The 27,760-nt window shown below is 45.2% G+C and overlaps 1 protein-coding gene across 13 annotated transcripts; it reads left to right on the top strand.

Moving 5' to 3' along the window:
- The first annotated feature begins 88 nt into the window (after window positions 1-88).
- ZNF415 (zinc finger protein 415) lies at window positions 89-24,863 on the top strand. 13 transcript variants are annotated; one of them, XM_055370416.1, is made up of 6 exons: window positions 158-200; window positions 9,382-9,536; window positions 10,292-10,373; window positions 16,614-16,734; window positions 17,236-17,343; window positions 22,834-24,863. In XM_055370416.1, exons 1-6 carry the CDS (start codon window positions 189-191, stop codon window positions 24,363-24,365), a joined length of 2,010 nt encoding a protein of 669 aa, XP_055226391.1. In that variant the 5' UTR covers window positions 158-188; the 3' UTR covers window positions 24,366-24,863. The 13 variants fall into 13 exon arrangements, with proteins under 13 accessions (XP_055226398.1, XP_055226394.1, XP_055226401.1 ...); XM_055370421.1 differs by having other exon boundaries at window positions 161-307; XM_055370423.2 differs by lacking the exon at window positions 9,382-9,536 and having other exon boundaries at window positions 89-200.
- Window positions 24,864-27,760: the final 2,897 nt, after the last annotated feature.

Raw genomic sequence — 27,760 nt, 5'->3', positions numbered from 1 at the left:
TTTCAACTTGGTAAGTGGAAAACATTTTGGTTTCCACCATAAGTGGCCCACACAACTCTGATTTTTTTTACCTTAAAGCGGCGCAGACCCCGCCCACTCCAGCCGTTCCTCCAGGTTGCCCGGGCTCTTCTCTCCGCGCATGCGCAGTTTCCCACAGTCCCGGAAACGGATCGCGTTGGGTGAAGGTGATGGCGTCCAGCGTGAGTGACCCTCTGTGTAGATTAAACCTGCGCTCCCTGTTTCCCATTTCCACAGCCGATGTCCAGGGTCGATACGGCCCTTAAAATCCCCACACACTCCACCCCAGGTGAATACAGGCCTCGCAGTGTGGGTCCGGAGTCACTTCCCTTTGGGTTGAAGTCGCTTTGAGGCTGCTCCCCGTCCCCGGCCTTTTGCTTCTTCCTCCCGCTTAAAACCTTTTCCTGACCCCCTCCTCCAGCCCCGGGCTTTTTAAAGTCTTCACCCAAGAGGTGTATTCCCGTCCTGGGTGCATCCCAGCCTCTCCCTCGTCGGCCCCTGGAGCGCAGCGCCGCAGCTGCAGCCGCAGTCCCGGGGAGCCTGCGTCCTCTGCCTGGTCCTGGGATCCTGCAGACCCCACCACCCCCCTCCTCCTCGTGCCGGGCCCCGTTGCTCCCCAGGCCTCCCCTGAGCCCGCGTTGAGGAGGTGGTCAGGGCCTGTCCTGTGACACCTGGTGTTCTTGCCTGTCCCCCTCCACCCCCTGGAAAATGCGCTCCTCCAGGATGCAGGCGTCTTACCCTAAACCCTCCTGTGAATGTGTGGGCCAAAGGTATCGGGAGACAGAGAGGGACGGAGAGAGCAGTAGAAAACCTGAGACAGAGGAAAGAATGAGGGAAACCAATAAACAGATGGCAAAGTAGAGGATGGTTAGAGATTTTCAAAGAGACAGTAAGAGTGAAAGAAGAAGCCGAGAAAGTAGCAGAGAGAGAAAAGTAACTAGACACATTTCGAGAAAAAGCACAGTATCCAGAGAGATGAAGGACAGCCAGGTAGGGAGAGGGGCAGCAAAGGAGGAGGCTCCTCAGACAGAGAGTGGGGGAGAGCAGAAAGGATTTGGAGCCAGGGCAGACAGAGCAGTGTGGTACTGGGACAGCAAGAGGGGGCAGCCGATGACAAGGAGAAGCAGAGGGAGAACCACAGCACGGGGAGGCCTGGGATCTGGGGGTGCCAAAGAGTGGGGACAACGGTGTGTAACAGGGAAGAGGGAATTTAACAGGGAGTGCTGAAATGGGGAAGAAAGAGCCAGAAATATGTGGAGATTGGGACAATGAAAAGATTAGGAAGAAAGAGGAATTAAATAAATTGCAAGAATGGAAAGAACAGGTGGAAGACAAAGAATAGAGGGAAGAAGGGGAGAAACAGCAGGAGAGGAGAGGGACTCAAAATGAGCAGAATCCTAAGGAGAAAATAAAGGGGAAGGAAAGAGCTAGAGAAAGAAGGTGTGAATGAGAGCGATGTATGGAATGAGGGAGGGAAACACACCGTAATGAGGCAAGAGGGGGACCCCGGGTCCAGGTGAGTTGTGAATTGGCTGGATGTGATGACTACGTTTTGACCTGTTGATTTCTGTCTTTATAAGTTTAAAATACACAGATGATGAGAACTGCAAAACCCCTGTCTATGAAGGCTGGTTGGTGCATTTTATAATTATGGCATCAGAAGTTAGCTTCCACTTGCAATCCCTGTTAAGGCAGAGGGAAGTGACTTGACTCATTAATCCCACAGGTCATCCTCTTCCCCTTCCCTGGCATTGGGTCAGGGGGAGGGGAAGGGGGAGTGGGAGAGTAAAGCTGGGCAGAAAGTAAAAGACTCTGTCACTACATAGTGTCTCTCTAAAGCAGGGGTGTCCAATCTTTTGGCTTCCCTGGGCCACATTGGAAGAAGAATTGTCTTGGGCCACACATAAAGTACACTAACACTAACAGTAGCTGATGAGCTAAAAAAAAAAAAGTTGCAAAAAAATCTCAAAATGTTTTAAGAAAGTTTAGGAATTTGTGTTGGGCTGCATTCAAAGCCTTCCTGGGCTGTGGATTGGACAACGTTGCTCAAAAGGAACATTAAAAGTGTTGAGTCTGGGCATGGTGGCTCATGCCTGTAATCCCAGCACTTTGGGAGGCCAAGGTGGGTGAATCATGAGGTCAGTAGTTCAAGACCAGCCTGGCAAAGATGGTGAAACCCCATCTCTACTAAAAATACAAAAATTAGCCAGATGTGGTGACACGCGTCTGTAATCCCAGCTACTTAGGAGGCTGAGGCAAAGCATTGTGTAAACCCGGGAGGCGGAGGTTGCAGTGAGCCAAGAGCCGAGATCTGGTGACAGAGCAAGACTGCGTCTCAAAAAAAACAAAGAACAAACAAAAAAAGTGTTGTTGCTTTTTGTAATTGATTTGCTTTTTTTCTTACTAATTCCCTTTCATCTCATGTATAGTTCATTTTGCAACTTGAGATAGATCTTCATTAATTCAGTTTCTATTTTTCTGTATATAATTATTTCCAAAGTAACTTTGGTGGCATCCTATAATCAGCTCATGTCATTTTCTAAATATAATGTGTTTTCAATTTTTTTAGCTCCAAAATTCATCAGATATTTCTTAACAATTTCAAAATCTTTCCCTTTGAAATTAATTGTGTCCAGTTTTGATAGAGGTCTGCATGCTTTCTGCTCTTTATTATATAATAGAAGCATTATTTGTTGACTAGTAGGTGATTTTAGATTGTTTCAATGTGTACTTGATAAAGATGTCAATGATGTTTTTACCTTAACATGGAAACCTAGTTTAACTAGTCTATTATTCAATTTTCTTCTTTTGTGTAATTTGTTAAAATAGTAAGCTGTGAGCTGCATTTGGAACCAATGTGATAAAACCTTGAAGAAGTTTCTTTTGCTCAGATATGTGAAAGAAGGTCTGGGAATTTTCTTTTTTTCTTTTCTTTTTTTTTTTTTTTGTGAGCTGGAGTCTTGCTCTCTCACCCAGGCTGGAGTACAGTGGCGCAATCTCGGCTCACTGCAACCTCCGCCTCCCGGGTTCAAGCGATTCTCCTGCCTCAGCCTCCTGAGTAGCTGGGATTACAGGAACAGGCCACCACACCCGGCTAATTTTTGTGTTTTTTGATAGAGATGAGCTTTCATCATGTTGGCCAGGCTGGTCTCAAACTCCTGGCCTCAAGTAATCTCCCCTCCTTCGGCCTCAAAGTGCTGGGATTACAGGCATGAGCCAACATGCCTGGCCAGTCCTGGAATTTTCTAAGGGAGATGTGATAAAGACAAACATAGCCCATTGGCCCTTCCAGGTCGTGACATCATAATTCAGCCACATCTCCTCCTTCTCACTCAACTCAGACCTCTCAGGATAACTTGGTGAAATGACTCCCTCTCTCAGCCTCAGTGAGCCCACCTGTAACATAGAGATAAGGGAGTAGACCAGAAAACTTCAATGTGAGCAACACTGACTCCTGAAATGTGGGGCAAAATTGGGTGTGCATTTGTGTTTGGCAGTTGTATGTGGGGGGACTAGCCAGTTGCAATTAAAATTTTTATTTGGATTTCTTCCTCTAAAAATGAAAACAAGAATGTGAAGCAGGGACTCAGACACAGAGACCATCTTCGGGGCCTTTCTCTGTATGAGGACATCATAGAGAAATCTAAAGCAGGTCACGTCAGTCCCTGGCAGGGAACCCTCCACCAGCTTCCCGTGTTCCCCAGGACAAAAGCCCCACTCCTCACTGGGGCTCCACAGCCCTGTGTCCAGGGCCCCTGCCAGTGTTCAGCCTCCTCCTGGGAGCTTGCCCTCATCTCATGACTCCCTCTGCACCAGTCACATTTGCTTTTCTCTTTTCCCAAATGTCAAAACCCTTCCTGTCACGGGTCGTTGTCCCTGCTTTTACCCTATGTCCCTAAATGATCATGACCCTGTCCCTTTTTCCTCCTTCGGGTCTAGACTCAGAGATGTCTCCCGTGCCCTCCCACCCCCATCTGAAATTCTCTCTGCCCGTCACTCTCTATCACATTATTCAGGTTTCACTGTCTCCGCATCCATCACCACATCGGACACTCTTCTGCGTGGATTATTTTGAGTGTTTTGTGTCTCCCTCCGTCGGAGGACACAGTCTCCATCTTGGCCATGGGATGACTGCAGCACCTGCTCCGGGGTTGTGGTTCAGATGCTGGGGCTGGGGTCGGGCTGAGGAGTCCTCAGGGAAGACCAAAAGGATAGGGCGGGTAGTGAGGATGGTCTCATATTCTGGAAATTTCATCCGTAATTGGTTTAAACTTCCTGTGGCTATTTATTCCAGTCTATGTAAGAGCAGAAGGCCTCACTGAGGCCTGAAAAGTCCCGCAGACCCTGTGTCCTCAGCCAGTGCCGAGGCGTCCCCACCGCCTTACTCAGCTCCCGGGTCTTCCACGCTCTACACATCACCGGGGCCCAGTGGCCATCCTGGGCAGGGGCTTTGCCTTCCAGCAGGTGATGCGCTCACAGTCAGGGGTCCTGGATTCCCTTCAGGAAGGGTGGCGAGAAGTTCAGAAGCTAAACGGGCCATGAAGGAGGCACTCCCTAAACAGTGGGGGAATTTTGCAGGGGACTGTGAGTGGAGAGACAAGGGGACAATGGCAGCCTCCCTCATAAGATCTGGGGCCTCTCTCTTTTTCTTGGACATCCTCCGTCAGCTCAATCCGGCCAATCTTCAACTGCCTTTAAACTGGACTCCATGGTGTCCCCAAATTGCGGGCAATTCCTTCCAGCATGGCCAACTTCTAGAATCTAGACTTGAGGCCCACTGTCCTGCAGATAGCAGTTTGTGTCCATTCCTGCTTTTGTCCAGAGGCCCTTTTGCCTTTCAGCCTAGTGTGCTCTTCATGCATGGAAGAGAAGTAGAAAAATGAGGGAAAGTGAAGAAGCATTCTTGGAGGTGTCACATAGGGGCATGGAAGCAAGGTGGACCTCTTAGATGAGCCGGGTGAATGATGTGTACACCTGTCCCACGCATGCTTGTGGGATCAAGGAGTGAGTGGAATTGTAAAGGAATGTCTCAGGTCTGGCTGTAGCACATGGACGTGGGTTTATGGGTGGTTATGGGACTGCATGGATTAGTTTGGAAAGCCCTAGTATCTTTTTCTTTTTCTTTTCTTTTTTTTTTTTTTTGAGACGGAGTCTCGCTCTGTTGGCAGGCTGGAGTGCAGTGGTGCAATCCTGGCCCACTGCAACCTCCACCTCCTAGGTTCAAGCGATTCTCGTGCCTCAGCCTCCCGAGTAGCTGGGGCTACAGGCACGCGCCACCACACCCAGCTAATTTTTGTATTTTTAGTAAAGATGGGGTTTCACCATGTTGGCCAGGATGGTCTCGATCTCCTGACTTCGTGATCTGCCTGCCTCAGCCTCCTAAAGTGCTGGGATTACAGGTGGGAGCCACCACGCCCGGCCGATCAGGAAGTTTTCAGATGCGTTTGGAAAGATAGAAATAACAGTTTGGAGTGTTTTCTTGGAAGATATTAGGATCTCATTGGGGCACGTGCATCATTAGAGACATCTCTGTTTTATTGGTAGGCTTTGATGGTACTTTTGTGTGGGGTGGAGTCACTATGAGTGGAAATAAATACATTGTCGTGGGTCAGTGAGACCCTAAGATATTTATGTGTATTATTTCATTGTTACTGGGACTTGCGAAATTTCGTAGCCGGGCTTCTATAAACCCTGTGTCCTCAGGCAGTGCCTGACCTTTGTGGACTATCTGGGGAGTGCAAGATGCCATGGGAGTTAGTAAGTGTGTCTGAGTCCAGAAGGGCAACAGGGGTCCTAAGAAACAGGCGCAGATGGCTTTCATTAGGGAGGGTTTGTTGTGGGGGCGTTTGTGGGTGCAAATCAAGAGGGAGTGGTTATCAGGGTCCCAGAGTAAGGCAAAGATTTCTCCAAGAATCAGAGTGAAACACAGCACACTGACCTGCGGCCCAAAGGCTTCCACTGGGACTGTCCTTGGGAAGATAAAGCTGCCACATTCTTGCTGCCAGGCCAGTGGCCTCTCCCTGTTTATTCCAAGATAACAGAGTCAGAGTCACAAGGCAGCTGGGGAGCTGAGGGGCAAGGTCCTTGAAACCCACTGTGGAACACGGACCTGTCTCCAGTGCAGAGGGGCCACGGGGCCCTGGGAAGGGAGTTGGAGGGTTACAGCCCTGGTCGTGGCAGGGAGACGCATGAACTGGAGGCAGGAAGAGCTGTGTTCATCCCCACAGGGTGCCCCTCTGCTCAGGAATTTGTGCAATAGAATGGGGTGAGCTAATGGGGTCACATTTAGGGGAAGGAGTCTTTCTGTCCGCCCAACACACATCTCATCCTATGCACACACTTCTCCCTTTCCCCGTTGTCTTCTCTGTGATGGGAAACGAATGCTTCCCCAGGCGGGTGATTGAGGGAGAGGAGGGGTTGGTCTGTTTGTCTCTCTCCTTTCTCCCCACCTCAGGTCTCCTGCCTGCCTTTCTGCTGCTCTGTTCAGACTCTCACCTCCTGCAGTTCTGCGGTCAGTTTGCCCCACGCAGGACCCAAGGATCTGGGTCTGTGAATAATATTCAAGCCAACATCATTGCCAAGTGAGAAATCTTAGACCCCAGGACCTTTTTCCCATGGAGGGGCCTGGGCACAGAGACAAACTCTTCTTTTTGCAGAGTTTAGGGTCTTTTATTGGCCACGTGGGTCTGCTGAGCCTCAGGCAGTGGCCCCATAGTCAGCCAGATGTGTTTCTAGGTGGACTTGGGCTTGCCCTTCCACAGGTTGGTAAGCAGGGTGGTCTCCATGAAGGGCCCTTGGCTCTGCCCCTCAGTTAGTCCTGCTCAGGTCCCTTTTCACTCTCGGTGAAGACAATCCTCAGGTCAAACAGGACCCCTGCACACATCAGTCCCTCAAAGTGAACACTGTACCAGAGGGTGCACTAGTGTCACCCTGTATCATTCTGCTCATTTATTCAACAAATACTCCATCATGTGCCAGGCTCTTTTTTTTTTTTTTGTCTACACCAGGAATAATAATGGTAAAACAAAAGAATATGTGCCTCTACCATATCCAGTTTATTTTATTTTATTTTATTTTTTGAGGTGGAGTCTCACTCTTGCCCAGGCTGTAGTGCAGTGGCGTGCTCTTAGCTCACTGCAACCTCTGCCTCCCAGGTTCAAGCGATTTTCCTGTCCCAGCCTCCCAAATAGCTGGGACTACAGGCGTGTGCCACCATGTCCGGCTAATTTTTGTATTTTTAGTAGAGATGGGGTTTCACCATGTTGATCAGGCTGGCCTCAAACTCCTGACCTCGTGATCTGCCCACCTTGGCCTCCTAAAGTGCTGGGATTACAGGCGTGAGCCACCGCGCCTGGCTCCAGTTTATTTTTAAAATGATAGTGATATGGCAGGCATGGTTGCTCACGCCTGTAATCCCAGCGCTTTCAGAGGCTGAGACAGGACACTCACTTGAGCCCAGTTTGAGACCAGCCTAGGTAACATAGTGACACCTTGTCTCTATAAAAAATTTAAAAATCAGCCAGATGTGGTGGCTCGTGCCTCTTGTAGTCCCAGCTACTTGAGAGGCTGAGGTGGGAGGATGCACTGAGCCAGCATCGCATCACTGCACTCTAGCCTGGCCGACAGCAAGATCCTGTTTAAAAAAAAAAAAAAGGCCAGGCGCGGTGGCTCACGCCTGTAATCCTATCACTTTGGGAGGCTGAGGCGGGCAGATCATGAGGTCAGGAGATCAAGACCATCCTGGCCAACATGGTGAAACCCCGTCTCTACTAAAAATACAGAAATTAGCTGGGCATGGTGGCATGTGCCTGTAATCCCAGCTACTCGGGAGGCTGAGGGAAGAGAATCACTTGAACCCGGGAGGCGGAGGTTGCAGTGAGCCGAGATCGCACCGCTGCACTCCAGCCTGGTGACAGAGTGAGACTCCGTCTCAAAAAAAAAAATTGGACATAAACAGACTCTTTCAGTTACTAGATGATTTGCAAGTCAAGTGCACTAAATCGTTTGTTTCCCCCAGACATCCCCGCATCCAGCTCTGTTACTCTGCTTCTGTCCCTGTGTAGCTGACCACAGCCTGGAGAAAACATACAGCCAGAATTCCTGGTGTCATTTAATTCCTGCCCCGCACCTCTTCCATGCTCCTATTTTTCTATTCTGCACCTTGTCTCTGGAGATTTTCTTTCTTCTTTTTGCTCATTTAAAGGCCTTGGTTTTTTTCACTGTTGAGTCCCTGGAAGCAAGGAAGAGATCTTTTCCAACTTACCCACCCACCTGTCTCAGGGCTTGGGATCGCTACTCAGTAGTGACTGGGAATGGTCTGTTCCTGCTCCTGGCTGCGACTAACCCTCCAATTGTGTACCACACGCCAGCCCCACTCATAGCCTCAGAATGTGCAATTGTTAAGATATGATTTGTTTTGCCCCACCAACTCTCGTGTTGAAATGTGACTTCCAAAGTTGGAGGGAGGGAGGGTCTGGTGAGTGTCATGGGAGCAGATCTCTTGGGAATGGCTTGATGTCATTCTCTAGGGAGTGAGTTCTGACTCTTAGTTCCCCTGAGAGCTGGTTGTCAAAAAGCCTGACCTCTCTCTCTCTGTCTCTCTCTCTCTCTCTCTCTCTCTCTCGTCTCCTCTCTCACCATTTCATCTGCCCTGCTGGCGCCCCTTCACCCTCCACCCTAAACGGAAGCTTCCTGAGGCCCTCATCAGAGGCAGATGCTGGCACCGTGTTTTGTACAGCCTGCAGAACCATGAGCCAAATAAACCTCTTTTTTTTTTTTTTGAGACGGAGTTTTGCTCTTGTTGCCCAGGCTGTAGCAGTGGCGCGATCTCGGCTCACCGCAACCTCTGCCCTCCGGGTTCAAGCGATTCTCCTGCCTCAGCCTACCGAGTAGCTGGGATTACCAGTGCCTACCACCATGCCCGGCTAATTTTTTTGTATTTTTAGTAGAGATGGGGTTTCACCACATTGGTCAGGTGGGTCTCGAACTCCTGACCTCAGGTGATCCACCTGCCTCGGCCTCCCAAAGTGGTGGGATTACAGGTGTGAGCCACTGCGCCTAGCCTTCTCCTCAACTTTCTGCTAGGACATGTAACAGGTATCTCCACTTTCAGGTGTCCAAAAGTGACTTCCTGACTCCCTAGATGCATTCCCCTGCAGTCCTGCACATCTCAGATGAGGGGGACCATGTATTTCCTGGGACTGTCAAATATATAAGATTTTACATTGTAAGAGGGTTAATTTATAGAGAAAATATTATATATTTAATTAAAATGGGTGAGGAAATACATCATTTCCAAAATTCTTTTGAGGTGTGGGAGAAAAATGTTTGACAGCATCTGCCCTGCCTGATCTGCCCTCCCAGGACCTCTCTGACCTCATCTCCTGCCTGTGTCCTCCTCGCTCCCTCTGCTCCAGCCACGCAGGCGTCCTTCCTGTTCCTGGGCCGAGGTTGCTCCTGCCTCAAGGCCTTCACGTGGGCTGTCCCTCTGCTGGAACTCGCTGGCCCCTCAGCTGCAGGTGCAAACACCCCTCCTTCCCCAGGTCTCGGTTCCGATATCACCTTCTCAGCGGGGACTTCTGTGACCCACCTCCCATTTCACACTCCAGCTACACCCTCACCCCCACCTCTGGTCCATATTACCTGCTCTGCATGCTTCTCTCGATTCTTTCTGCTTCCACTGTCTGGATCCTGATGACACCAAGGTCCCAAGGGGAGAATAGAGTCAGAAGGTGGGGGCTATGCTGGGCTGACCGTGTTTGAGTAGAGCTACCCCCTGGCTTCATATGAAAGTGCTGGGGTACTTTGCAGATATACCTCTTGTGCCCCCATCCCTGTCCCAGAGATTCCCATTCACACAGGTTGGGACACACCCTCGATAATACAGTGCCCAACATGATTCTAATCTATATCCAGCCCTGAACACCAAGGCTCTGTGTCCTCTATTTCTGAGGGCTGAGCCCAGCCTGGGATCCAGAGAGGGAAAGGGGGCTGTGCTCTGCTTGGGGTTTGATCAGGGCTGGGTCTCCTCCCCACTGCTGCAGCGTGTGTGTGAGCTTCTCCAGGAGGGGAGGGAGTTCTGAAGAAAGGGGTCAGAAGACTCATGTATTGGTTTCCCTGTAGGAGTTTCTTGTCCCTGGGGCCACCCTGGTGTAGTGGGCGGCAGAGGTGTCTTTGCACAGGGCGAGCTCCTCCCTGCGTATGTGTGTGCTTGTCACACAAGAGGGGGTGTGTTGTTTTTAAGCAATAAACAGCACTTGTTGTTGTTATTCAGCATTGACTTCCAAAGACTCTTGGCACGTGAGGAAGAAACCCAGAAGAGGAGAGCAAAGGAGTCAGGAATGGCTTTTACTCAGGTAAAGAAAGATTCTGTGTGGATCATTCTGTCTCCCTTCTTTCAGAAAGGTGGGAGACAATGCATTGGAGCTGCCAATCTTCTCTGAGTCTGAAGCATCCTGCCTGACGCGTTTGCTCACATTGACCCATGCCTTCCCTCAGTCCCTCTCATCTCTACTGAGATTCCGTGTCACCCTGACCCTGTGACATGAACTTCTGAAGAGTCCACTGGGCATGGTCCTGGGAAGGGCTCACACCCAGACATGGATGGAGACGGGGTGAGGGTCCCATGGTGTCAGTGCTGTTGGGCAGCAGGGATTGTTCAGGGGCCACATTTGGATGCACTGTCAGCTCTCCGTAGCCCAGGAATAGAGAAGCTGCCCATGGAAGTCACGTTTTTTGTTGTTTTTGTTTTTTGTTTGTTTGTTTGTTTTTGAGATGGAGTTTCGCTCTTGTTGCCCAGGCTGGAGTGCAATGGCGCAGTCTCGGCTCACTGAATCCTCCGCCTCCCGGGTTCAAGTGATTCTCCTGCCTCAGCGTCCCGAGTAGCTGGGATTACAGGCATGCACCACCACAACCGGCTAATTTTGTATTTTTAATAGAGATGGGGTTTCTCTGTGTTGGTCAGGCTGGTCTCAAACTCCCGACCTCAGGTGATCCACCCGCCTCGGCTTCCCGAAGTGCTGGGATTACAGGCATGAGACACCGTGCCTGGCCTAAAGTCAGGTATTAATATAGACAAATACCTGGTAAATCCTGGAAAAGGCAGCCAATAAGGGGATATATTTTGTGCCTGATTTTGTAATCCAGATAAAACTAGTATATCAGTATGTCTCTGACTCCACACTGTTAATGACTTGGAATGGAATGTAAAGTTGAGATACAGACATCAGTACTAGAGGGCGTTTTATTCCTTTATTGACTTTGAAACATAAAGTCAACATAAAAGTGTAACTGTAAGGCCAAGCACGGTGGCTCAGGCCTATAATCCCAGCACTTTGGAGGCCGAGGTGAGCGGATCATTGTAGGTCAGGAGTTTGAGACCAGCAAACATGGTGAAACCCCGTCTTTACTAAAAATACAAAAATTAGCCAGGCGTGGTGGCGCACGCCTGTAATCCCAACTACTCAGGAGGCTGAGGTAGGAGAATCACTTGAACCCGGGAGGCAAAGGTTACAGTAAGTGGAGATCGCACCACTGCACTGCACTCCAGCCTGGGTGACAGGGCAAGACTGTCTCAACAACAATGACAAAAATAAAGTATAATTGTAGGACTTTTTTTTTTTTTTTTTTTGAGATGGAGTCTCAGTCTCTCGCCCATGCTGGAGTGCAGTGGCTCAATCTTGGCTCACTGCAACCTCCACCTCCCAGGTTCAAGTGATTCCTCTGCCTCAGCCTCCCAGGTAGCTGAGACTACAGGCACCCACCACTATGCCTGGCTAATTTTTGTAGAGATGGGGTTTCACTATGTTGGCCAGGCTGGTCTTGAACTCCTGACCATATGATCTGCCTGCCTTGGCCTCCCAAAGTGCTGGGATTACGGGCGTGAGCCACTGTGCCCGGCCAGCTGTAGGACTTTTTTTTTTTTTTTTTTTTGAGTCTTCCTCTGTCATCCAGGCTGGAGTGCAGTGGCGTGATCTCAGCTTACTGCAACCTCTGCCTCCCAGGTTCGAGCAATTCTCCTGCCTCAGCCTCCTGACTAGCTGGGATTACAGGCACGCGCCACCACACCTGGCTAATTTTTGTATTTTTAGTAGAGACGGGGTTTCACCATGTAGGTGAGGCTGGTCTCCAACTCCTGACCTCGTGATCCATCCACCTCGGCCTCCCAAAGTGCTGGGATGAGAGGCATGAGCCACCGCGCCCGGCCAGGTTTTTAAAGCATTCTCAGCACTTGCATACCACAGAGATGGTGCTATTCCTGCAGGGTCTCTTAGGCATCAGATATTTTAGGTAAAAATGGTAACAGTTTTGCTCAGACATCAGAGCAGAACTCCTTTTTCATTAAAGAGGATATATCCATATTCTTATTATATGTATTGTTATTAAGTATTATGCTGCTTTTATTTTAAACATCACATGATGTATATATTTGTTTTATGGCGAAACTCTCAATAGAGATATTTAGGTGCTTAGATATAGAGCATCCCTTTTCCTGTCAAGCCTTACACCCTCACACAGGCCTCAGTGGTGAGCCACTATTGTCAGTTCTGTGAGAACAGACAGCTCAAGCCCTATTGAAATGTGTTTAATCATTGTGAGATTTTAGAAGAATATTGTCAGTAAATGTTTTGTTAGGGTATTTTATCCTGCAAGTTGTGAATATTTACACGTTTTCGTATTAAGGAACAAGGATAGCTTGCTCCTTTTTCAAGTTGATAACATAATATTGGTTCATACTTAAGGGGCAGATGTGATATTTTGTTACATGTGTCATAGAATGTGTAATGATCAAGTAATGGTATTTGAAGTGTCTATTACCTTGAGTATTTATCATTTTTATGTGTTGGGAATATAGCAAAATATTCAATTTGCTAGTATTTTGATGAGGATTTTTACGTCTGTGTTCATGAGGGATTTTGGCCTATAGTTTTCTTTTTTTTTTTTCTTTTCTGGTTTTGGTATCGGGAATGCTGGCTTCATAGAATGAGTTAAGGAGAATTCCCTCCGTTTCAATTTTGTAAAATCGTTTGAGGAGAATCAGTCTTAGTTCTTCTTTGAAAGTTTGATAGAATTCGGCAGTGAAGCCATTTGGTCCCAGGCTTTTCTTTGTTCAGAGACTTTTTATTCCTGATTAAATTTCATTATTGGTCTGTTAAGGTTTCCTGAATCTTCCTGATTCAGTCTTGGTGCTTCGTGTCCAGCATTTTATCCATTTCCTCTAGGTTTTCTAGTTTGTTAGTGTGTAGTTATTTATAATAGTCTCTGTTGATCTTTTATATTTCTGTGTTATCAGTTGTAATGTATCCATTTTATTTCTGATTTTGTTTATTGGGTCTTCTCTCTTTTTGATTAATCTAGCTAGTAGTTTATAGATTATGTTATCTTTTTTAAAAATACCAACATTTCATTTTGTGGATCCTTTGTGTTTTTGTAGTATTTATTTTGTTTAGTTCTGCTCTGATCTTTGTTATTTTTTTCTTTCTACTAGTTTTGGGTTTGATTTGTTCTTGCTTTCTTAGTTCCTTGAGGTGCATTGTTAGACTATTTGAATTTTTTTTTTTTTTTTTTTTTGAGACGGAGTCTTGCTCTGTCACCCAGGCTGGAGTGCAGTGGTGCAATCTTGGCTCACTGCAACCTCCACCTCCCTGGTTCAAGCTTTTCTCCCATCTGAGCCTCCAGAGTAGCTGGGATTACAGGCACATACCTGGCTAATTTTTGTATTTTCTTTTTTTTTGAGATGAAGTCTCCCTCTGTCGCCCAGGCTGGAGTGCAGTGGCTCGGTCTGGGCTCACTGCAAGCTCCGCCTCCTGGGTTCATGCCATTCTCCTGCCTCAGCCTCCCGAGTAGCTGGGACTACAGGCACCCACCACCACACCCAGCTAATTTTTTTGTATTTTTTTAGTAGAAGCGGGGTTCACCGTGTTAGCCAGGATGGTCTTGATCTCCTGACCTCGTGATCCACCCGCCTTGGCCTCCTAAAGTGCTAGGACTACAGGCATGAGCCACTGCGCCCGGCCTAATTTTTGTATTTTTAGTAGAGATGGGGTTTTACCATCTTAGCCAGGGTGGTCTTGAACTCCTGACCTCAGGTGATCCATCCACCTTGGCCTCCCAAAGTGCTGGGATTACAGGAGTGAGCCACCGTGCCTGGCTTATTTGAAATTTTTCTACTTTTTTCAAGTAGGTGTTTATTACTATAAACTTCCCTCTTAGCATTGCTTTTGTTGTATTCCATAGGTTTTGACATATTGTGTTTCCATTTTTACTTGTTTCAAGATTTTTTTTTTTAATTTCCCCCTTAATTTCTTCCTAGACCCAGTGGTCATTTAGGAGCATGTTGTCTAATTTCCATGTATTTGCCAGTTTTCAAAGTTTCTCATGGTATTGATTTCTAATTTTATTCCATTGTTGTTCTAAGAAGATACTTATTAAGATTTTGATATTTTAAAAATGTGTTGAGACTTGTTTTGTGTTCTAATATGTAGTCTGTCTTGGAGAATGTTCTATGCGCTGGTGCAAAGAATGTGTATTCTGTACTTGTTGGATGAAATGTTCTGTAAATATCCCTTAGGTCTGTTTAGTCTAAAGTGCAGTTTAAATTCAGTGTTTCTTTGTTAATTTTCTGTCTAAATCAGCTGTCTAATGCTGAAATCCCTAACTATTATTATTTTTGGAGTGTATCTCTCCCTTTAAATCTAATAATATTTGCTTTATATGTCTGGATGCTCCAGTGTTGGGTGCATATATGTTTAGAATTGTTATATTCCTCTTATTGAATTGATCTCTTTATTAGTATGTAATGACCTTTTTCATCTCTTTTACTGTTTGTAACTTAAAATTCATTTTGTTAGATTGAAGTAGAGGTACTTCTGCTTGCTTTTGGTTTCGTTTGCATATAATACCTTTTTTCATATTTTCACTTTGAGTCTATTTGTGTCTTTACATTGACATGAGTTTCTTAAAGGTAGCATATAGTTGGGTTATACGCTTGTATCAATTTAGCCAGTCTATATCTTTTATGTGGAAAGTTTAATCCATTTACATAAAGTTCATTATTGATATGCGAGGGCTTATTACTGTCACTTTATTAATTGATTTCTGGTTGTTTTGTATGTTTGCTCCTTTCTTTCTCTAATTGTTTTTCATTGTGGTTTGGTGGTTTTCTATAATGTTAACATTTACATTTGACTCCTTTCCTTACTTGCGTGTTTGCTCTAACAGTGGGTTTTATAGTATTGTGTGTTTTCATGACAGCCAATATTTGTCCTTTTGCTTCTAGATGTAGGGATCCCTTAAGCATTTCTTGTAGGGCCAGTCTAGTGGTGAAGAATTCCCTTAGTCTTTGCTTCTCTGGGAAAGACTATTTCTCCTTTTTATGAAGGATAATTTTGCTGATTATAGTATCCTTGGCTGGCAGGGTTTTTTTTTTCTTTCAGCACATTTAATGTATCATACCATTCTCTGTTGGCCTGTAAGGTTTCTATTGAGAAATTTCCTGTTTTATGGCTCACCCTTTATAAGTGACTAGATGCTTTTCTCTTGCTGTTTTTTTTTAGAATTCTCTTTCTTTTCTTTTTTTTTTTTGAGACAGAGTTTCGCCCTTGTTGCCCAGGCTGAAGTGCAATGGCGTGATCTCGGCTCACCGCAACCTCCACCTCCCAGATTCAAGCAATTCTCCTGCCTCAGCCTCCCGAGTAGCTGGGATTACAGGCCTGCACCACCACGCTCGGCTAGTTTTGTATTTTTAGTAGAGATGGGGTTTCTCCATGTTGGTCAGACTGGTCTCGACCTCCCAACCTCAGGTGATCTGCCCGCCTTGGCCTCCCAAAGTACTGGGATTACAGGCATGAGCCACCACACCCAGCCAGAATTCTCTTTCTTTTTCTTTGACTTCTGACAGTTTGACTATAATGTGCCAAGAAGACATTTTTGGATTGTATCTCTTTGAGAATCTATGAACTTCCTGTATCTAGATATCTAAACCTTTTACTATACTTAGGAAGTTTTTGGTTATTATTTTGTTAAATAGCTTTCTATCCTTTTGATTTTCTCTCCACCTTCTGGGACACCAAAAATTCAAATATTTGGTCACCTTATGGTGCCTGCCCCATATGTCACATAGGCTGTGTTCATTCTTTTTTATTTTTTTCTTTATTTTTGTCTGACTCGTTTATTTCAAAAGACCTGTCTTCAAGTTCTGAAATTTTTTCTTCTGCTTGATCCCTAGTTCATTGTTGAAGTTTTCAAATGTACTTTGTACACACATGCCTATAGTCCAGCTACTTGGAAAGCTAAGGTTGGAGGGTCACTTGAACCTGGGAGATTGAGTCTGCAGTGAGCCATGATCATGCCACTGCACTTCAGCCTGGGCAGCAGAGCGAGACCTTGTCTCAAACCAAAAAAAAAAAAAAAAAGAGAGAGAAAAAAAAACCACAATTAGGGAGAGATATGTACTCAAAAATACCTTAGTGTGGATTTATCAGAACACACACTTCAATTAAATCTATACTTAAATTCTCTTTTATTCTTATTTTGTGTGAAGATGGTAACTCCCTTCATAACCCCTTGGTGAAATGTGTTTATTATTTTATGGACAGTTGACATTCAGGGACGTGGCCATCGAATTCTCTCAAGATGAGTGGAAATGCCTGAACTCTACACAGAGGACTTTATACAGGGATGTGATGTTGGAGAACTACAGGAACCTGGTCTCCCTGGGTGAGGATAATTTTCTTCCAGAAGTCAAAATCTGCCCTTGGTATCTTTCCATTTTCCCTTGTGTGCCTCTTGGGAGCCCCTGCATTGCCTGACTGAGTTTGAGGCCTTGTTGACTCTGAAATGAAAAGCTCCATAATGTGAACTCTGGAGTTTAACCATCCCCTTTTTCCAGATGTTCTGACCCCTTCATGATACAACAGTGGTGGTTCCAGAGCTGAAGTATCCATGAAAGCTTATGGTAGACTTCTGAAATACTCACTTCTTGTTTTCTGCCCCTGTGCTTTGATTCAGTAGTTCTTGGAAGGGAGCTAGATATTTGCATATTACAGTCTTCCCTAAGCATTCAGAGTTGGCATTCAGTGAAATAATTTGTGAAATATTTTCCTAGATCCATCTGTGATAGCCTCTCTTCTTATCCAAGCAAAGGGCTGAGATTCTTGAAAAGCCACAGCACATCATGTTCCATTCATTTTATAAGCGGGAAATTCTCTTCCTGACCAGAGTATTATCCTATGTGGGAGCACAGGAAAGAGCCCTGGACCATAGAAAGCCAAGTACAAATAGCAAGAAAACCAAAAGGGTGGGAATGGATCAAAGGTGTGAAAACAGGTAAGACCTCAGATGGGGGGAGAGGAAGCCACACCATTACATTGTGTTTGGAAACTCTTAGCAAGTGGGAGAGTTCTGTAGGAAAACAAATGTTTATATCCTGTGAGCTCTTAGAGGAAATTTTAAACTTCCCCTACTTCTCCCTCTGCTCTTGAGACATGTCATAGTTGATCCTTTTGCTGTCCAGTGGGGGCTGCAGCTCAAACAGAGACAAATGGAAGTGCTCATCATGATGGACAGCATTGCCCTCTGACTTCTGTGAACTCTCTGGCTCCTTCACTCTGAGGGGTCCGGGAGGGGCCACATCACAAGGGTCTACTTCTCCCTTGGTCTCTCCTGTTCTTTTGTTGCTGTTGTTCTTTTTTTTTGAGATGGAGTTTCGCTCTTATTGCCCAAGCTGGAGTGCAATGGTGCAATCTCGGCTCACCGCAACCTCCACCTCCCGGATTCAAATGATTCTCCTGCCTCAGCCTCCCGAGTAGCTGGGATTACAGGTATGCACCACCACGCCCGGCTAATTTTGTATTTTTATAGAGACGGAGTTTCACCATGTTGGTCAGGCTGGTCTCAAACTCCTGACCTCAGGTGATCTGCCCGTCTCAGCCTCCCAGAGTGCTGGAATTACAGGCTTGAGCTGCCGCGCACGGCCGGTCTCTCCTATTCTTGATGCCACCTGATGCTCAGTTCGCTCTCCATATAGATCAGAGGGGAGGCCTCCACAGTCCTGATGCCTGGAGCTATCCATGCTCCACCCCATTTCCGGTGCTTGGAAGACCTGCCCACGAGATGGGAAACACTGGCTGCTCCTTCTTTGCATCTGAGGCCCCGGGGAGCTGCAAGGAGCTGTCTCAAGCCCTTTCTACCTGTTGTGGTCCCTCAGCCATTTCTTCTGTTCTGCTTTTGCCACAGTTTGTGGGTGTGTGGACCAGGGGAGGGAGTTGGTTCTTCTGAGATTGTTACTCTGCAGAACTGTAAGAACAGTTGACAGGTCTTCACTGGGATCCCCCGTCCTACACAGGGAGTACGTCTTAGTCTTTCAGGCTCTTAGCTTAGGATCCCTCTGTAGGCAGAGCAGACAATCCCATTTCAAGATCTTTCAAAATCTAGCCTCATATGTTGTATTTTTCTCTCTTTTCCATTGGTCTCACTGCTATATGAATGCAGAAAAACCTTGGCTCTTCCTGATTTTGTTTTCTCTTAAGTTTGCATGATTTTTCCTCTGAAAACCAACTTTTGACTGGGTGCGGTGGCTCACGCCTGTAATTCCAGCACTCTGGGAGGCCGAGGTGGGCGGATCACCTGAGGTCAGGAGTTCAAGACCAACATGGTGAAACCCCGTCTCTACTAAAAATACAAAAGTTAGCCAGGTGTGGTGGCATGCGCCTGTAATCCCAGCTACTCAGGAGGCCGAGGCAGGAGAATCACATGACCCCAGGAGGCGGAGGTTGCAGTGAGCTGAGATGGCACCACTGCACTACAGCCTGAGTAACAGAGTGAGACTCCGTTTCAAAAAAAAAACAAACCCAGCTTTTGATATACACACTCCTGGAGTCTGTCATTTCTCTATTCCTGCTATGATAACCAACCTATAGGTTATGCATACCTTCTCCTGGAGTCTCTTATGGAGGGTGTTTATATGATAACAGAAAATTTATGAGGGAAAACTCTTTAATATAATTGAATAGCATCCTGCTACATGTAGAGATGCCCCTTAAAGCGTTGAGCAGAATTGTCAGCATGGCTCAGGATATAAGATACAAAATATCAGGCGAGCCTGACTGACAAGTGTTTCCAGATGTCCTTCTAGTTTTGAGGAGCCTCACAAAAGTGTACCTGAAGGGCACTGTGACAGCGCTGGACACATAAACTAATGATCATGTCCCCTAAGCCAGCAGTTGGTGTGGGAGTTTCTCCTAGCGATGACATTGTTCAAGTTCACAGCATCATATGTATGAGGCTCTTGACTAAACTATTGTTCACACCACATTTGTTCATTTTCCATCCTGTGTGCACCATTGTTCATTCTCATCAACAAACCTTTGTTCAGCCTGGGTTCAATTTGTTGTAGGTTCAAACCTCCCTCTTGTGGAGGGAGCTTGTGAAGCTGAATGATGCCTTGGTTTTTTTTCGTTTGTTCTTTTTTTGCTTTACACCGCTGTAATGCCTCGGTTTTTAAAGTCCAGTGTCATTTGTTTAAGCCACTACTAGTTTCATCTTGTACATTTACATGTGGTATAAATGAACATCTTTTTCATTTAGTCGTAAATTCTGTATTTTTTATGATACTTTTTTTTTTTTTAAGATGGAGTTTCGCTCTTGTTGCCCAGGCTGGAATACAATGGCACAATCTCAGCTCACCGCAACCTCCACCTCCCAGGTTCAAGCGATGCTCCTGCCTCAACCTCCTGAGTAGCTAGGATTACAGGCATGCACCACCACACCTGGCTAATTTTGTATTTTTAGTAGAGACAGAGTTTCTCCATGTTGGTCAGGCTGGTCTTGAATTCTCGACCTCATGTGATCCACCCGCCTCGGCCTCCCAAAGTGCTGGGATTACAGGCGTGAGCCACCACGCCTGGCCCCAAGGTCAGAATTGTAACTGTCCTAGTGGAATTATATCCCACACATGTTCATGCAGATTTTCCTCCGACATGCCCATTACTCCCTCTCCTGTGCTCTTGCCCTTCCTTTCTCCTATCCTCACATGATACCTTGATCTGCATGGAATATACTGTTGCTTTTTAGCATATTGGTTTTGTATTCCTGAAAACCCCAGTTGCCACAGGACTTCCTCACCCTCCACACTACTCTCACTATGCAAGACAAGATACTACTCCACCGCTTTATAAGTCAGGATCTGCCTAAATCAGTACGTGTAGGAAGTGATGACTCAGATACCATTATCCATGAGAGCTGACTGACTAGATGCATTGGTGGTGTAGTGGTGAGCATAGCTGCCTTCCATGAGAGCTGACTGAATAATACTATTATCAACACAGTCCAGCACTTATAGCTCCTTTTCTTCATATGCTCCTTGCCTGGGTGCATTCTTGCTGTGACTGATAGTTTTCCACACTGCACATGTCCACCCAGGTTTTCCACGCTGCCTGTGGGTGGACATGTGCTTAGAAACACGTCTGATGGCTTGGCGTGGTTGCTCAAGCCTGTAATCCGAGTACTTTTGGAGGCTGAGGTGGGCGGATCACTTGAGGTCAGGAGTTCGAAGCCAGCCTGGCCAACATGGTTAAACCCCTTCTCTACTAAAAATACAAAAAAAGTAGCCGGGCATGGTGGCAGGTGCCTGTAATCTCAGGTACTCAGGAGGCTGAGCCAAGAGAATTGCTTGAACCTGGGAGGCGGAGGTTGCAGTGAGCCGAGATCACACCACTGCACCCCAGCCTGGGCAAAAGAGCGAGACTGTGTCTCAAAAAATAAAAAAATAAAAAAAAGTCTGAGCCTGCTGGCCCAGGATTTAGTCTTGTTTTTCTCTCTTATTTTCTGTGAAAATTTAGGTGAGATACATGAATACCATGGGCCTAATGTGTTTATTTGAAAAATAATAACAATTTACTTGAAAGTTTTTAAAACAAGGTGGTGGTGTGTGATTACTTGGAATATTGCATGTCTTACAGTAAAGTCCCAAAGTTTGTTTAATAAGATTGATCAGCCTTCTGTGATGATTGTGATGAGATTGTCCTTTTTCTGTCTTATATAACTCATCGTGCCATAAGAAATATCATAGGCGGGCCGGGTGCAGTGGCTCACGCCTGTAATCCCAGCACTTTGGGAGGCTGAGGTGGGTGGATCACCTGAGGTCAGAAGTTCGAGACCAGCCTGGCCAACATACTGAAACCCCATCTCTACTAAAAATATAAAAATTAGTCAGGCATGGTGGTAGGCACCTGTAATCCCAGCTACTTGGGAGACTGAGGCAGGAGAATCGCTTGAACCCAGGAAGCAGACGTTGCAGTTAGCCGAGATTGCGCCATTGTACTCCAGCCTGGGTGACGAGAGAAACTGTGTCTCAAAAAAAAAAAAAAAAAAAAAAAAAAAAAAGAAATATCATAGGCTAGGAGAACTAAACCACAGAAATTTATATCTCCCAGACCTGGAAGCTGGGAAGTCAAAATTAAGGAGCCAGGTGAATCAGTTCCTGGTACCGGCCCACTGACTGTCCCACATGATGGAAAGGGCAAGAGAAAACAAGCTCTTATGTCTTGTCCTGTAAGGGCATTAATCCTATTTTTGACTAGTCCAACCTCATGACCTAATTATATCCCAAACGCGCCATCTGCAACAACATCACACTGGGGGATAGGACCTTAGCATATGAATTTTGGCTAACATATTCAGACCGTAGAGACTGCATTATATTTTGTTTGTTTTTATTTTCAATTCGTTTTAAACATTGTGTTCTCTGATTTCAGTTAATAAATTTTCCAAGTACAAACTCTTATGTATATTGTGTGGCTGATGAACTAGGTCATGAAAGGGCAATGCATATGTAGGGAATTGCGTTATTGACTGGCTGTTTGTTACATAAGTGCAGGTGTGAAGTCATAATTGTGATTTCTGACTTTGTTCTTCAATTCTTCTTTATAATGCTGTGTGTTTACCTGACCTCATGCATCAAATGTCAGAGATCTTAACATATATTCCAGTTCACGGGTTGTGTGCTGGTTCTGAAATAGTTCTTGCTTTTTTCTTAGGAGAGAATCATTTACAGGCTATAACTTTGTACAAGTGTAGTTACTAGTTTTTGGTTTGCGTTTTTATCGTGGGTTACTACAGTGTCTTATTAATTAATTGTTATGGTTTACAGATGATGGGTTTTTAGTAAGTTTCATGCAATATAACTGACATGCATCACTCATTAATGTCAAAAATGCCTGGTCTAGGTGGGTACAGATATTTTCATAACAGGCATTCAGAAAAATTAGCTATTTTTAACAGTGTTTTATCATTTTTTGTCTCATTTTCTCAGTGCTATTACCGTTTTGCAATTCAGAATTATCATTTATGTACCTTACTCATTCCGTAAGTTTGTTGCGGCTTAGTTATCATTATGATATATTGTGTAATACTTTTTTCATTTATATGGGCACAGTAAATATGCTGTGGCTAGGTAAAATGTAATATTTATTTCAATAATGAGACAGCCATGTATTTTCTGCCAATTGGTGTGTACTTTGCTGTCAAGGTGAAAAAATACTCCTTTCAGGGCTAACGTAGGTTTGTACAATGTGTTTTGGTCATAGGATGTTTGAATCTGTCCTTCCCTAGAATTTATTTGAATGCCATGTAATCACCCTTTTTTTTAACTAAAGAATGTGATTCCTTTGTGTTTGTAAAAATTAAAGATCATGATTGGGAAGTTTTATAACTCTGTTGTATATAAATGTTGCTTTTTGTGTAATTCTGTTATTCAGTATGAAATATTTATATACTGTCTCTAATTAATTGGAAACCTATGGTTTTCATTTCTTATAGATCTGTCTCGTAACTGTGTAATCAAGGAACTAGCACCACAACAGGAAGGTAACCCAGGAGAAGTATTCCACACAGTGACATTGGAACAACATGAAAAACATGACATTGAAGAGTTTTGCTTCAGGGAAATCAAGAAAAAAATACACGACTTTGACTGTCAGTGGAGAGATGATGAAAGAAATTGCAACAAAGTGACTACGGCCCCAAAAGAAAATCTTACTTGTAGGAGAGACCAACGCGATAGAAGAGGTATAGGAAACAAGTCTATTAAACATCAGCTTGGATTAAGCTTTCTACCACATCCCCCTGAACTGCAGCAGTTTCAAGCTGAAGGGAAAATTTATGAATGTAACCATGTTGAGAAGTCTGTCAACCATGGTTCCTCAGTTTCACCACCCCAAATAATTTCTTCTACCGTCAAAACCCATATTTCTAATAAATATGGGACTGATTTCATCTGTTCTTCATTACTCACACAAGAACAGAAATCATGCATTAGGGAAAAACCTTACAGATATATTGAGTGCGACAAAGCCTTGAATCATGGCTCACACATGACTGTACATCAGATAAGTCATTCTGGAGAGAAACGATATAAATGTGATCTATGTGGCAAGGTCTTTAGTCAAAAATCAAACCTTGCACGTCATTGGAGAGTTCATACTGGAGAGAAACCATACAAATGTAATGAATGTGACAGAAGTTTCAGTCGCAACTCATGCCTTGCACTACATCGGAGAGTTCACACTGGAGAGAAACCTTACAAATGTGATGAATGTGACAAGGTCTTCAGTCGAAATTCATGCCTTGCACTACATCAGAAAATTCATATTGGAGAGAAACCTTACACGTGTAAAGAATGTGGCAAAGCCTTTAGTGTGAGGTCAACACTTACCAGCCATCAGGTAATTCATAGTGGCAAGAAACCTTACAAATGCAATGAATGTGGCAAGGTGTTCAGTCAGACTTCAAGCCTTGCAACTCATCAGAGAATTCACACTGGGGAGAAACCATACAAGTGTAATGAATGTGGTAAAGTCTTCAGTCAGACTTCAAGCCTTGCAAGGCATTGGAGAATTCATACTGGAGAGAAACCTTACAAATGCAATGAATGTGGTAAGGTTTTCAGTTACAATTCACACCTTGCGAGTCATCGGAGAGTTCATACTGGAGAGAAACCTTACAAGTGTAATGAGTGTGGGAAAGCCTTTAGTGTGCATTCGAACTTAACTACCCATCAGGTCATCCATACTGGAGAGAAGCCTTACAAATGTAATCAATGTGGCAAAGGCTTCAGTGTGCATTCAAGCCTAACTACCCATCAGGTCATCCATACTGGAGAAAAACCTTACAAATGTAATGAGTGTGGCAAATCCTTTAGTGTGCGCCCAAACCTCACTAGACATCAGATAATCCATACTGGAAAGAAACCTTACAAATGTAGTGATTGTGGGAAGTCCTTTAGTGTGCGCCCAAACCTCTTCAGACATCAAATTATCCATACTAAGGAGAAACCTTATAAAAGAAATTAATATGGCAAGGTCTTCAGTCAAAGTTTAAATCCTGTGAGTCATCAAAGAATTTATACCAGAGAGAAACCATACAAGTATAATAAATGTGGCAAGGTTTTCAGTCACAATTCACTCCTACACAGCATCAGAGAATTTCATTCTTGAGAGAATCCTTACGAGTACAGCAAACCCTTCATCACAAGTTCAAGCATTCATTGACATCAGAGTCCATGCTGAAGAGAAATCATATACACCTAAGTGTGTGGCAGAGGCTTCATTTAGGTCTCACAACTCACTAGACATCAAAATGTGTAAACATCTTTGTATATTTTGTGCATGTTGAAGCTATTAACCAAGGATCAAAACTGTAACACATCCAAGGATTTATGTGAGGAATAATTCAGTCTAGTCGTGCTGATAAACTTTTCATATTACACATTGTAGAACAAATGCAAGCCCACATGTGTTAAAACTCACACAACATGATATATATTAAAGGTTGCAGGATGTTTGAAGTCACTGGTTGTCTCAGATTTTAAAATATTTTATTTATTTATTTTAGGTGTCTTGCAAGGCTACTACTTTATACTTTAGGATTTATGACTTTCAGCCGAACCTTGAAATGTGTTGATAGGCCTCCTTACCTGCCTTTCATGGTGATGTCTGGGAAAGAATCAGTAAGATGGAAGGGCTCACTGCATTAGATGAGGATCATTTCTATTCAGATTCTTTGAAGAATAAGGACTCTGCCTTGGCAAATTACCAAGCATGGGGGCAGGCAGAGAATAATGCAAAATGATGATGTTGATCATCATCCTTATTGTGTTTAGGGTGTTCTCCTGACAGACGGCACTTTGGGTTACAGGAAAGAGATGACCTGCAAACTGACCATGAAACAGAGCAGACCACGACCGGGCGCGGTGGCTCACACCTGTAATCCCAGCACTTTGGGTGGCTGAGGTGGGTGGATCATGAGGTCAGGAGTTCGAGACCAGCCTGGCCAAGATGGTGAAACCCCGTCTCTACTAAAAATACAAAAATTAGCCGGGCGTGGTGGTGGGCGCCTGTAATCCCAGCTACTTGGGAGACTGAGGCAGGAGAATCGCTTGAACTCAGGAGGTGGAGATTGCAGTGAGCCGAGATTGCACCACTGTACTCCAGCCTAGGTGACTGAGAGAGACTGTGCCTCAAAAAAAATCAGAGCAGATCAAGACCTTAGACACTGGGATTTGTGGGAGGAGTGTAATGGGTTATTAGTGACTGATTACATGGTGGAAATAATTCAGGGGAAAACGGTGGCCACCTTTTGCATGGAATGGCCATCGCTGTTATATAGCCAAGATTGAAACCACAATAGAAACCACAACCTCAGAGATGAACCACAATAGCATGTTATTGATTAGGATTCACATTTACTGCTGGTATTACATTTTGCTACTGTTTTATTCAGAATGTATCATAGATCTCGTGCTAGTTAATCTGATTTTTGCATAACTATGAATGCATCATGTTCTCTCTGCCAACATAGTTTTATCCCACCTCAGTAGGTTACTTTGTAACAGACAATAACAACACACCATTAGACTCTTAAGGCTGAAAGATAGAACCGTTTTTTTTTTCTTGGAATTAAATAGAGCGTTGGGAACATACACTTACAGAGTGCACTTGAGTTGTTCTCCCCATACCCTGCCTCAGGATACTTACGTGAATATAATAAAAATCCCAAGAAAGTTATTTTACACCATGAAAGCTGTATCACTCTTTTTTTTAATTTTTATTTTTCGAGACGGAGTCTTGCTCTGTCGCCCAGGCTGGAGTGCAGTGGCACAATAGCTCACTGCAGCCTCCGCCTCCCGGGTTCAAGCGATTCTCCTGCCTCAGCCTCCCGAGTAGCTGGGATTACAGGCGCCCACCACCACGTTCGGCTAATTTGTGTATTTTTAGTAGAGAACGTTTCACCATGTTGGCCAGGCTGGTCTCAAACTCATGATCTCAAGGGATCTGCCTGCCTCGGTCTCCCAAAATGCTGGGATTGCAGGTGTGAGCCACCATGCCCAGCTACAAACTTTTCTTTTTTGAGGTTTTTGATTACTAATTCACTTTATTTATTCATTCATTCATTCATTTATAGGATGGAGTCTCACTGTTTCGCCAGGCTGGAGTGCAGTGGCACGATCTCATCTCACTGCAACCTCTGCCTCCTGGTTTCAAGCAATTCTCCTGACTCAGCCTCCTGAGTAGCTGGGACTACAGGGACAGGCCACCACACCCAGCTAATTTTTGTATTTTTAGTAGAAACGGGGTTTCACCATGTTGGTCAGGATGGTCTCGATCTCTTGACCTCGTGATCCACCCGCCTCAACCTCCCAAAGTGCTGGGATTACAGGTGTGAGCCACCGCGCCCAGCCTTATTTATTTATTTATTTGAGATAGAGTCTCACTCTGTCACCCAAGCTGAAGTGCAGTGGCACAATCTTGGCTCACTGCAGCCTCTGCCTCCCTGGTTTAAGCAATTCTCCTGCCTCAGCCTCCTGAGTAGCTGGGATTACAGGTGTGCACCACCACGCCTGGCTAATTTTTGTCTTTCGTAGAGATGGGTTTTCGCCATGTTGACCAGGCTGGTCTCGAACTCCTGACCTCATGTGATCCACTCGCCTCGGCCTCCCAAAGTGCAAGGATTGCAGGCGTGAGCCACCATGCCCAACCCTCTGAACCATTCTTCGTCAGTGTTATTTGGAACAACTTTTCCTTAACAACAGCCAACAGCCCCTCCCAAGAGTAGGCTTTTTTTTTTTTTGAAAGACAGGTTCTCACTCTGTTGCCCAGACTGGAGTGCAGTGTCAGGATCATAGCTAACTGCTGCCTCGAACTCCTGGGCTCAAGCAATCTTCCTGAGTAGCTGGGACTACAGGTGTGTGCCACCATGCCCAGCTAATTTTTAAAAATTTTCTGTAGAGATGGGAGTCTTGCTATGTTGCCCAAACTGGTCTTGAATTCCATGATGAGCCAGGCTCACATTTGTAATCCCAACACTTTGGGAGATCAAGGCAGGAGGATCAGTTGAGGCTAGAAGTTCAAGACTTGCCTGGGCAACATAGTGAGAATCCGCCTTTGCAAAAAGTAAAAAAATTAGTGGAGTGTGGCGGTGCAAACCCGTAGTCCCAGCTACTTGGGAGACTGAGGTAGGAGGATCACTTGATTCCAGAGTTGAAGGCTGCAGTGAGCTATGGTCTTGACACTGCACTCTAGCCTGGGCAACAGAGCAAGATGCTCTCTCAAAAAATAAATAGACCGGGCACGGTGGCTCACGCCTGAAATCCCAGCACTTTGGGAGGCCAAGGTGTGGGGGATCCCTCGAGCTCAGGAGTTCGAGTCTAGCCTGAGCAACATGGCGAAACCCCGTCTCTACAAAAAGT

This window comes from Gorilla gorilla, chromosome 20 (genome assembly GCF_029281585.2).
Source record: "Gorilla gorilla gorilla isolate KB3781 chromosome 20, NHGRI_mGorGor1-v2.1_pri, whole genome shotgun sequence".
NCBI classification, from domain to species: Eukaryota; Metazoa; Chordata; class Mammalia; order Primates; family Hominidae; genus Gorilla; species Gorilla gorilla.
The sequence above is the reverse complement of the archived record's forward strand: the minus strand, read 5'-3'. Positions and strand labels throughout refer to the sequence as shown.